The following is a 12,835-nucleotide window of genomic DNA, read 5'->3' on the forward strand; positions in this document are numbered from 1 at the left end:
TCCTAAACGACGATATGATGAGCTTTATTCATCACTGACAAGAAAGAGGAACTAGCTAAAGGATGCTGAAAGATTCAAATATAATAATTACAAATCAAGATATATATTTACACGTGTCCACAACGTCAAATTATGCATCTGTAGTTAAACACAGTGTATAGACCAACGTGAGCCTCTTCTGTGACTGTTGTGCTGTGTCAGGGCTCAGGCACATGCCAACTCTCATGCAGTTTTCCACCCATTTGGGCTGTTTTTTCTGACTGAGTCAGTAAAAAGGATTCTGGGTGACTTGTAAAGCTGGGTATCTTCAAAAAATGTCAATACCGGTGCCAATACCAATACCGTGACTTCCATCCGGTTCCTAAATATGTCCTAAACCATGTTTCGATACCATCCGGGTCGCGGGGGCAGCAGCTCCAGCAGGGGACCCCAAACTCCCCTTCCCCGAGCCACATTAACCAGCTCCGACTGGGGGATCCCGAGCATTCCCAGGCCAGGTTGGAGATATAATCTCTCCACCTAGTCCTGGGTCTTCCCCGAGGCCCCCTTCCAGCTGGACGTGCCTGGAACACCTCCCTAGGGAGGCCCCCGGGAGGCATCTTTACCAGATGCCCGAACCACCTCAACTGGCTCCTTTCGACACGAAGGAGCAGCGGCTCTACTCCGAGCTCCTCTCAGATGACTGAGCTTCTCACCCTCTCTCTAAGGGTAAGGATTCATTCCCTACCTGAAGAAGGCACTCCATCGGTTTCCTGCTGAGAACCATGGCCTCAGATTTAGAGGTGTTGATCCTCATCCCAGCCACTTCACACTGGGCTGCGAACCAATCCAGTGAGTGCTGAAGGTCCCAGGCCGATGATGCCATCAGGACCACATCATCAGCAAAAAGCAGCAATGAGATACCAATGAGCGATACCAATTTCATTAAACAAAAAGAAATTACAACATTACACATTACGGAAAAAAATCTATTCTAAACTGTAATACTTAGACTGCTGTGATGTTGTCATGTCGACAAGGTTGTAATGTAACTCTACAGCACTACTGTAAAAATCTTGTACAGTAGTGTTACTGTGAAATCTAATGTAAATAACTGTCGATTTCACAGCCATTATTTACAGCGAGAGTTAGATTTTTCTATGTGGTGTCAGTTCGTTAAAGACAAACAGCTCTGCTATTTTGTACCAAAGTTCAGCTATTACACTGGGAGAAATCCATCATGAAAGAAGCACAGAGACCAATTTGCTACACCCCACAGGAGCAGAAAAAAGAGCAGCATGCATGACACTGAGTTTTGAGTGAAGCAGCATGTTGACATGCTGGGAGACACTGAGGATGCAGGCGATGAGGCAGGTTGATGGGAAGCGGTTTTAACAAAAAAGTCAATTATGCACTCCATCGAGAATAAAAACACAACCTGCGGAAATTTGTTGAACATCAGCAAGTAAGGATCTCTCTCTCTCTCTCTCTCTCTCTCTCTCTCTCTCTCTCTCTCTCTCTCTCTCTCTCTCTGTCTCTCTCTCTCTCTCTCTCTCTCTCTCTCTGCGTCTGGAGGTTTTAAGCTCTCAAACAGTCTGACATGTTCAGGGGTGTAAAAAATGTTATCACACTCAGCAGGTCATATTTTTGCTGGTGAAACATAGAGCAGCTTCTCTTCATTAGTCATTGAGTTCTGTCCAGCTGGGAATATTACCTTTGGCTGATAATATACAGCTGCTGCTCGGCTCCGTGATGCGCTGTTTGTTCTGCAGGGCCGCTGGAGTCCAAAAATAAAGGGTCGACACTCTCAGAATCAGAGTACTCTATTGGTCTCCTTGGGGAAATCGTTTAGCTGCAGTTGCTCACAATCAAATTCAAGATAAAAAAAAAAAAAAGTGAGAAAAGAGCACGTCAAAAAGTATATTAAGTGACACAAATTAACAAGTTTACAGTAATAAATAAAAGCATTGAGATTTTAAAATAGGTTAAAAATAAGATTTGGATGACCCTTGTATTGTATTTGGGTCAAATTGACCCATTTCAACTTTTTACAAGAAGAAAAATGGTAGTAAATATTTTTCTACCTGAAGATCAATGACTTTACCTTATTTTCTATGATAAACATGTATTCCTGACTCAATTCAGAAAATTGTAATGGATATGACCACTTATGTTTTTTCCATAGTGGATTTTTAACATTAACGAATGGATTTTTTGAAAAAACGAATCACACTTCCATTTTCGTGCTTCAAGATAAAAGTCTTAAAATTGATTTTTGGATATTAACTATTGGTATTGATATTACTATTAGTAAAGTGTATTCATTTAGCACAAGATGAAGATTGAAATTGATGGTGGTGGTCAATATTCATAAAAAAAGGTTGTGAACGGGCAACACAGATTTTGATAATGAAAAACTACAAACGTTACACAATGTAGCTTTAAATAGCACTTGCCTGATGGCTTCTACTCTCTGCTGCTAGTTAGCACTGCTAGCTATTTAGCACTGCTAGCTAGTTTGCTCCTCGTCTGGAGAGCTAGCTAGCTAGCATTGCTAGCTCTTCAATTCTCCTCCATTAGTTGTAGCTCCTCGTCTGTGTATTCAGGCTCAAAGAGGTACGGGCGACCTTCGAAATTCAGCCACTAGCGATGTTAACCTCAAACTCTACCATTTCGCTGATCTCGTCTTCTGTTCTCTCGCTTCTTGCTCCTACTTTACCGTCTTTTATCCTAATGTTGGACCAAGGGGAAAAGTTTATGAGAGGTTGTTTGGCTCGAGGTGATGGTACAATGGACCCTAGGGTGAAATTACTCCGAACCATTCCTTTACCAGCTGACACTTATACTTTTGGTTGATTTAATTTTGAGCCGGTTTACATTTTTGTGCTATTATAGTAGGATGTGACTTTGTTAATAAGCACCAGTTTTGATAAAGTACTTGTTAAGACACTATTTTTCCTTAGTTAGATAGTTAGGTTTGCTTTCCATTGTTCTCTTTCCCTTTTTTGTTTCATGTATTGTCTTTTCCATTGTGCTATTTTCCATCGCTTCTCCCCCTTTTCCTATTTCCCCTCTCATATTCTTTCCATCTCTTTAACTCTGTCTCTCTCTTATGTTGTTTTCTTTCTCTTGCTCATACTCCTATTTTTTCTGTCTGTCCACATCTCTTCTCCGAAATGTTTTTCTCTTCATCTCTGCATCACATTTCCACCAGTCTTCAGTGTGTGTGTGTGTGTGTGTGTGTGTTTTTATGTGTGTGTGTTTTTGTGTGTGTGTGTGGAATCTTATTTGTTGACCTGAAGCAATACCACACACACTGTCCCCACTCGTCAGTGTGTGAGTGTTTATATGTTTGTTAGGTTTATGTGCATGTGTGTAGTCATATACAAAAGAGGAGTTAGAGTGTGTTTGTGTGTGTGTGTGTGTGTGTGTGGTGTGTGTGTGTGTGTGTGTGTGTGTGTGTGTGTGTGTGTGTGTGTGTGTGTGTGTGTGTCTGCATTGTCTCGCAGATATAAACAAAATCTAACAGAGAAAATACTAACAGGAAGCATTGCTTTCATGCTGCTGGGTTAAATGCTGCTATGATGCTCTCGGTTGCATTCATCCACAAGCTCACAACAAACAGCTGCAGCTGAGACTCCACACATGCTCGCTATCTGGCGCTGATTCCAAATATCTTATAGCAGTATAATATAATAAGCCCAAAAAAATAAGACAATTGTACAAAGAGGTCAATCTCAGGTCCCATAAAGGATTTTTCTTGTACAAACCTGAAAGACACAGACCAGGGGTTGATGCATAAACTGTAGTGAAGCCAGACCATCTTCAAGCAGCTGGTTGCAGGATAGGTCATAAGCCCCCCCTCAATGTTATCAGATAGGGGCCAGATGAAAAAATTAAAGTTCACGTTGAATAAATGTCATTGATACATTGGTACATTGGAGAACGCTAATTTTTTGTTTTGCTTTTTTGAGAGTTTCTTGTTTTTTGGTTATTTGGTGCTATAAAAACAGGTTGAAACATCATGATTGACAGCTGTGATAGACTCTTAGACGATTTGTTAGGGGGGTTTTATGGGCGGGACTTAGCACCGCTCTATCACTCGATCAGTACTGCACAGACTCTGGCTCCGTATTAGAAGATGACAGCGCCCTTATTCCAATATTTGGTCTTCAGTTTTGTACGGAGGATAGAAGTGGAGACACGTCATCCATGGCGAAACACTCTGTAGTACAGACCCAAAAGGATCTAATGTTAAAACTTAAACAACCCCAAATTGTATTTGCTCTTTGTCTACAATTACAGCAAGTAGTTTTGTTTTCTCTCGATTATATATTTGTTTTAAATTTATATATTTCCTTGAAATTGTTAATTATTAGTTTCTTTAATTGCACTGCTTTGTGTAAATAAAACTATACAATACCATGAATGTGCAGCCTGCATCCGACTTTGCAAAACATTAAGTAAAGGGCTGTTCATTTGTAACGAATGAATTGAATAGTTTCCATAGCAGCAGGTGTCACTGGGTGCAACGGACGCGAGCTGTGTGAACCACAGGGTTGCGTAATACCATTTGGTGTGAAAAAGATCAGTTGAGGTAATTGGATTCAAGCCAGTAATGTGTTGCGTGTTATGTGGCTGATCAAAAGTGTTCTATGCTTTTGGGTTTTGTCGAATCTGCAACAAATATACAACCCGGTCTCACGGCAGTTTGTGGAATGGTCACATTATTTAATCTATGGAATCGTGTACAATGACACGTTTTCATTTTGTTCGTGTTGGTGAGGACAATTGTTAAAGAAATGTATTTAAACAGGAAGCATGTTTTGTGCTCAGAGAACGAATACAGTAGCGAGTATTATTAAAAAAAAGGCCATATTCCTGATATAGACTTTTTTTTTAAAGGGCTCAAATTTGACCCGAGGACAACAGGAGGGTTAAAACACTCCCGTGAATCATGTATTTTTTTGGGTGAAAGGTCTCCCCCCCCCCCCCCCCCCCCCCCAGAAAGCGAACCCTGCTCCCTGGTTTGAAAATCCTGTGTGAAAGTCGTGTGTGTTAACTCCCTCCCATCCACCCCGAGCACCTCCCTATGTAGCCAGCTGCGTTCTAATACAACAGCAGTTGACACACAGCAACAACAAAAAACAAGGTGGAAATACAAATTACACTGCTTAACTTTGTATCTTGATTGTATGGTTCATGAGAACAGGCGTCTTTAAATCAGTGGATACCTCTTTTGGAGCGTTTTAACCCCGCGAATTGACAGAATTTGATCCGTTCGGTCCAACAACATTTGGAAAGTCTAAAAGAGCTGCTTGACTAAATTATTTACTGCCAATTCCTGTTAGCGGAGCGCTAAACCAGAAGTAGCCAACTTGGCAGGAGGAGGTCTCTAGTGGGCCTGCTCTATGGACTGCTTCATGCGCCATTTGAGTATAGGAATGAGCGTGGGCTCATACATCCACGATTTGCCCCAGAACATGAAACTTCTGAACTAAATCAAGTAGTTGTGGTGCCTAACACCGCAACCGTTACATTCTCTGGTTTAGGAATGAGGACGGAATACGCTCCTGTGTATCCTATTAGAGGGTAGGAATCAACAACCTACAGGTATATCGTCGTATGGTTCGGAGGACTTTTTGGAAATTTGGAGACTGTCTAGGAATGCTAGGTAGACCTTCTTGTATTTTAAATTTTTAGTGGCTGAAATCACAGCCTGCGTGCTCCCTCTGTGGCTGCTTCTCTCAGACCATGGTCACTCAGTCTATAACTTGTGAGCATGTCTGTCTCTTAGCCACTAACAAGCCGTTCAGTTTCTTGGTGATTGCTAAAGTCTGAGGGGAGGGTTCTTCAGAGTCTCTGGGTTGTTAGGTCCACATGACCGCTCCCCGTCAAACATCAAAGCAGACGGATCGGGGTTAGGTTCATAAAATGTCAGACGGCCAAGCCACTGACTAAGTGTTTTGAAATGGGTATGATTTAACTTTTCATTTTTCCTTTGCTGGCAGATGCCCACTGAGGGGTTTTGATGGATGTGTCGTGTTTGTTCAAAACTTTGGTACAGCTCATTATTTTTTAAACAAACTTGTCATCAAATTTGAAATGTCTTGTTGACACGTTTGTATACTGTCCCCTGTCTTTATTTTGTAATCAACATTTTGATGCGTGACAAAAAAAATCTCAACAACTACTGTCAATGTTGATGTGAAACTGCATTTACATTCGTGATCCCAGAGAATGATGCCTTCTGCTTTTTTTATTTGGCTTCTCCATGAGATTATCTCTAACTTTGCACACAGTAGTATCTCATAAAAGCAGTATTTTAAAGAAAATGGAGAAACTGCCGATTGCCCCATTCAATGTCTCCCCAATTCTCGTTGAGAAGCCATGGAAACCCATTCTTAGGAATGCATTGTACAGAAAATAATCTACTTTGCTGTGCAGCACTGTACTGGCAATCCTAAACACGCTCAAGAGCTTTAGGTTGTGAGACGCAGGGGAAAGTTTGCCGCTTTAAGTCCTCATGTGTGAACATTAAAGATAATGTTGCTGTTTGTGTGCATTGTTTCAGCCCATTTAACACTAAATTAATTACATTTTGATCTATGTTGATGCTCGCAGTTTTCTGTTCTAATTACAATGCGCGCTCACACGCACACACACAAACACACACACACACACTCGTCAGGGTGTAAACTAACCTTGTTTTTCCTTTCTCTCTCCCTCTCTCCCTCTCTCTTCCTTCTCCCTCACCTCCTGTTGTCTCTTCCTATCGCTCTACCTACCAATCGTCCTACTTCGTCCTACTAATTTGTCCACTTAACTTTCTTCTTTTTTTCCTTCTATACCATGCTTGTTGTCTTTTTCATCATTTCTTACGCCCACACCTTCCAATCCCTTTTCTTCTCTTTCTTTCCTTTGTTCAATCTTTTCTTCTTCTTTTCATTCCGTTTCTCTGTTATTTTCGTCATTTTCTCTTTTTCCATCACATTCTTCTTCCCTGCATGCCTTCATTAATCGTGGTGATTATCCACTTCATTTGTTTTTGCCCTTTGTTTTTTTCTTCATCCAATTTTCTTCTTCTTACTTTATCCCTCTATTGTGCCTTTTCTTGGCATGCTTCCCTTCCCTACTTTAATTACTTTAACCTTACATTTTCTTTCACCTCCTATCTTCCTTTTGTGTTCTTTACCTTTATCATTTCCTCTCTCTCACTGGCTACACCTGCCACATTTCGTCCTTCCTTTCTCCTCTCTCCTTATATATTCCATCCTCCTCCTCCTCCTCCTCCTCCTCCTGCTTCTCCTCCCCCTGTCTCTCCAGCGGTTGCTCCTCTGCCTCCAAGCTGCTGCTCTGGTTCTGCAACACCAGGCCAGTGCCTGTCTAACTGCTGTATGTGTAGGGCGTCTCAAGGCTCTAGCAAGTGAGTCGCAGCCTCGCACACTCACATCCACACACATGTACACTACCGGTCAAAGGTTTGGGGTCACTTAGAAATTTCCATTGCACTCCATTGTAGACATAATAGCAGCTGAGATCAGTTGCAATGCTTTTTTAACCAGGGCAGCAGTTTTCAGATTACATGGGCTTACATAAATGCAAAAGGGTTCTCCAATGTTTTTCTAGTTAGTTTTTTAAAAATGATATCAGATTGGTAAACAGAATGAGCCTTTGGAACATTGGATGAATGGTTGCTGATAATGGGCAATGTAGATATGGCATTAAAGGTCAGCCCCCCCACTTAGATCAGCTGGTATTCTGTCTATAATGGAGTGGAATGGGAATTTGTAAGTGACCCCAAACTTTTGACCGGTAGTGTACATTTACTTACAATAATTAAAAATACAATGAAATGTCTTATTTGATTACTTGAAGATTATAACCTTGCAGAAATAGATTTGTGTTCACAATTTTGTCTCTTAACCAACTTCTCTTTAAATGTGAGAGTCTTTTTCGAATGCTCTCTTCTTTCACAAACGCTGTTGACTGCTCATGGAATAAATAGTGTTTTCCTTGAAATGTTTCTCCATCATAACTTTACGCTGTGAGAAGGATGGAGAGATGCAGACAGAGTGAGGATAAGTGAAGTGGAGATATCCATAACCGTAATGAGGCTTTTCCTCTACCACACAACTATAGCAATAGATTTCCTTCTGTGTTATTGACTGACATGCGTGTGTGCGTGCGTGTTCATTTGGAAGATACACAAATACAAAATGTTTTTTGTGGGTATTCAATAGCTGTAGTACCTGAGGGTCTCCTCTTTTTCTGTACTGTAAATTAAGTTACTGAGTTTCTTCAGCATCACGTCATTGTTGAGTTTGCAACATACAGTAAACACATGAAACTCCGCACAGTGGCGTACAAATTGAAAGTTTAAATGTGTGATATTGTTGGCTTCTTTTGTCCAAGGATGCGAATGCAATTGCGGACCTCTCATTTTTCAATGAATAAATATCATTTTCAGCAGGCGAACACATAGAGGACAAAGGCAGGGAAATACAATGAATTAGCCGGAGATGACATGATGAATTTAATAACATGCTGGAGATGACATGAAGAATGACATAACATGCTGGAGATGACATGATGAATGTTGGATTGGCACACTCATGTGTTGCTACAGTGGAAAGGCTGCAGAGCAGAATGGAAAGCTACCCTCATTGTATTCTAATCTTCTCAGCAGCGAGGTATATATCCACAATCAAGTTAAAAAACTATTCACGTGAAATTAATGAAGCATGGAACACAAACTCTGTTTCACATGGATTAGATGTACAGTATCCTAGATCGCGTGTGCGTGTGCGTGTGTGTGTGTGTACATTTACAGCCATTTAGTTTGTGCTCTCATTCTCAGGAAATTACATTGAGGATCATTAAAGAAGGAGCCTCTGTTCCTAAAACTGCAGAAACTACAAGATAACATTGAACTCATCGTTGCATTTCCAGAGCTGGTAAAGCATGTCACAAAAGTACAAAGAGAGCAAACAAAGAAGTCAAAGGCAAAGAGACAGTCAACAGCGGTTTGGTTGAAATATGATCAACATACAACTTTCCCTGGTAATAGCCAAGTAGTTATAGGAGCCTTAACCCATCAAAATGTAACCATAGTTGTAACAAATCAGAAAACAGACATATGGTTTATTAATTTAACGCTTGTATGGTATTAGGGTCAAATTGACCCATTTCAAGAAGAAAAATGGTACATTATTTCTACCTGAAAATCAACGGCCTTACCTTATTTCCTGTGATAAACATGTATTCCTGACTCAATTCAGAAAATGTTCTGGATATGACCACTTATGTTTTTTCCATAGTGGATTTTTAACATGAATTATGACCTTGTGACAAAAAAACGAACCACACTTCCATTTTTAATTGTGTTCTAGTTGAGACTGATTGCATTCCCTAAATATATGTGTTATCCCAATTGTTTGACAATATTTGTTAATAGATTATGAAGTAAAATTTTACTTCAGAATTGTTTTTAAAATCCCAAATAAGTCTCGGGTCAGTTTGACCCGAGGGACACGAGAGGGTCCCCGAAGGTGAAGACAACACAAGGGTTAGGCAACGGCAGTTCCTTGTTTAGAAGAACAATTGCTGCTGCTGGCAGGCAGCTTTGGTCTTATTACATCACGCCTAGAACACTGTTTGTCTCCCTGAGGGGTTATTAGTCTAGCTGAACACGCACACAGACACACACACACACACAGACACACACACACACACACAGACACACACACACACACACACACACATTTGCTCGATTATGAAAGACGTTAGATTAAATTTGATTCGTAGTGGGTTGATCAAACTGAAAGTGCGTAGGGAGTTAAGAAAGGGATGCTGGGTATTTAGGCCAGACAGTAGAATGTGTCTGTGCAGATGTTAGAATAAGAAGGATACACCATTTTTTTACTTAAAATTTCAGAAAAATCTCCAAAAGACATCAAATGACAGATTAGACATGTGTATAACATGTCACAAAAAGTTAGATTTAATTTCCATGATTTACACAAGAAATTTACAAGAAAATGGCGTCTGATTTTTCCATCTTTTCTTGGCTTCTTTATGCACATTAATACAAATTTTTACCTGGGGTGCACAAACTTTCGAGCCCCACTGTAGGGGTTTTCCCCTTTCATGTTTTCACCTGTCCTGTAAAAATAAAGGCCTAATACATGCCCCCAAAAAAAATCTTTAAAAAAAACACAAAAAAAAACATGTCTACATGTTTGCAAGCCACTTGCTGACTTTCCACTGCTCTGCTGTTGTTTTTCTTTCCGTTGTGATTTTCATTCTCTCGTGTCCTGACATCGATTCCAGACCTCCGGTCAGAACAGAGGACCAATACCATCTGACTGATCTTAAACTGTGGTCACTGGCCATCCTGGAGGTGTAATAATAATAAACAATAACAATGTATACTTTATTAATCCCACAAGGAGAAAATTACAATTTACACTCTGTTGTTATTATATATAATCACACACATCACACACATGCTCAGTACCTGTACATGCACTAAATGGAGAGATGTCAGAGTGAGTGAGGGGGGGCTTACCATGGAAAGAGCAGTTGGGGGTTCTTTACCTTGCTCAAGAGCACCTTGGTAGTGCCCATGTGGTCAACTGGCAGTTCTCCAGCTACCAGTTCACCACCAGTGAACCAGCGACCCACTGATTCACAACCCAACTCCCTACTGACTGAGCTACTAACACCCCCCCAGTGTATACTGTGTGTGTGTTTTGGAGAGAGAACATAAGTATCAAGTGAATGTGTGTATTGACACCATGCATATGGATATGATGGACATCTTGACACACAGCCAGCTCAGAGATGTGCTCTCCTCTGTTTGTTGCAGACGGCAGCACCATTTTCAGAGCGTGTGAAGTGTGAAAGTTGTCATAGCTCTTTAAATGGTACTGCTGTATGCACTCAACTAAGCAGCCACCTGAAACCCAGCAGCGCTGCAACTGTGGAGGAAGTCTTCATGAAGGATGGGGCTCATTTCCCTTTCGCCTATTTCAGTCAGAAATGAGCTTTTACCAGCAGGGTCTGTAGGGACACCCTTACGTTTGCAAAGGAGATAAACTTGACAACCTAAGCATGTCTGGTAGCAGAGATGCGGAGACGTCTTTATCCCTGCTGTTGTGGATGAATAAATCATCATATATATGAAGGTATTGTTAAAGGAAAGACCTCACAAGAAATGAGATTTAATAGCAGAATGAGGAGGAGCTTCCCAAAAACTATGCATAGACAAAAATAATCCCTCTCAATCATTTCTAACGACTACAGATCTCATAACTTTAATAATAAAGACTTTATTTGTCTTTAAATTAAAAAAAAACAATATATCTACAGAGGCAGTGCCCTCTGCCTGTACTTTTATACATTAACTTTTAATTGTGCTGTGTTCGGGACATTTCTGGCCATCAGCCATTGAGCTGGGGGGGGGGGAGCTCCCAGCCAATGCGTGCAGTGTGTGAGGCTGGACTCTGTAAAAAAGAATCAACGAGGTCCCGCATTCAAGAGGAAGGTTCAGAAATGGCAGACACAGTACCGAAAGAACCCATGCCCAACTCAATTCGTCAAATACGGACGCTTCGTCCTAATGCTCTCAATGTGGGACGCACCGGGCGGAGCAGCCGCTCTACTGTGGCGCTGTAAAATAATGTAGTAAGAAGAGCAACAATGGTAGAAAGAAAGAAAGAAAGACTGGTAGACCAGGGTGTGTGTCCTGTTCTTGTCACACGTGTCACTTAAATAAACATACATCTTTCAACCCCTTCCCACAATCTTTTCCTAACCCTAAGGGGGTTTACCCTGCATCTTGAAAAATGACTCGTCACAGAGAGTTAAAAAGTGATGCCAAAGGGTCCTGACCGAGTGCGTCGAAAATTATTCCAAAGGGTCCTGACTATGTCAGTATTTGACGAGTTGGAAGTAAGAATGTGTTAAACGCAAAAGGCCAAGCAGACAAAGCTTGTTGCAAAAGGAGAGCCTATCTAGGGTCTGCTTTCTCCCTCTGGCGAGCACTCTAACGGTTGTTAAGCCAGGAAGGAGGGGCCGACTTTTAAATTTTTTATTACAAATTGTAACGGAACTATCTTATTCTGCCTTTGGCTTTCTCGTCATACTTAAACCTGTGCCTGAGCTGCAGAGATTATGTGGGTGTGCTGACAGTTTATGAATGATGTGTGTGTGTGTGTGTGTGTGTGTGTGTGTGTGTGTGTGTGTGTGTGTGTGTGTGTGTGTGTGTGTGTGTGTGTGTGTGTGTGTGTGTGTGTGTGTGTGATTTTATTGAGCTTGTGTACCCTCAACTGTGAGACAGTAGGTCATGTAGGTCAGGAGCTTCTTTTACACACTGGGCTTCCTTTTATGATTACATTGAAAGAAAAGTGCTGAACCCTTCATTTATTTGTGCCAGATATTTTAAACATTAAGATAAAAAAACTAAATAAAAAATAGACGTTCCTGGCAGGGATGTCCAGGGCATTCAATGACACTCTTGTATTGTCACAGGAGCTGTCAAGGCTGGGGTCACACACAATCCAGTCAACTTGCTCTGCAGAGTTCAGTGGAAGGATGCTGACGCCGGGGTTGCACGATGAGTTTAGAAACTACAGTTTGACAATGTAAAGCTGTGTTTAGTCGATGGGATTTCATCACTGAGGTATCAAAGGGCAAAGCCACATTTAGATTATTTTATGAGAGCTTAAAAGCTGACATGCTTAAATGTTTTAGTCCAAGTTAAATGTTTTAATTAGGGTTAGGGTTAGGTGGCTGGTTTGTAGTTTTAGAAGAGTAATCCTTACATATGACAGAACTGAAGCAGTGTGTGTGT

General features: G+C 41.0%; 1 protein-coding gene across 3 annotated transcripts in view; it reads left to right on the plus strand.

The window, feature by feature from the left end:
• htr4 (5-hydroxytryptamine receptor 4) overlaps nucleotides 1-12,835 on the plus strand; it is a 184,897-nt gene that overhangs the window by 148,288 nt on the left and 23,774 nt on the right. Inside the window, exon 7 of one of the 3 annotated variants that reach the window (XM_032527604.1) lies at nucleotides 7,306-7,405. The exons of the other annotated variants lie outside the window; for them this stretch is intronic. Within the exon in view, the coding sequence (XP_032383495.1) occupies nucleotides 7,306-7,369 (64 nt within the window). The 3' untranslated portion in view covers nucleotides 7,370-7,405. The remainder of the gene's footprint in view (nucleotides 1-7,305; nucleotides 7,406-12,835) is intronic. 3 annotated transcript variants of the gene reach the window in all.

This window comes from Etheostoma spectabile, chromosome 10, assembly GCF_008692095.1.
Source record: "Etheostoma spectabile isolate EspeVRDwgs_2016 chromosome 10, UIUC_Espe_1.0, whole genome shotgun sequence".
Lineage (NCBI taxonomy): Eukaryota > Metazoa > Chordata > Actinopteri > Perciformes > Percidae > Etheostoma > Etheostoma spectabile.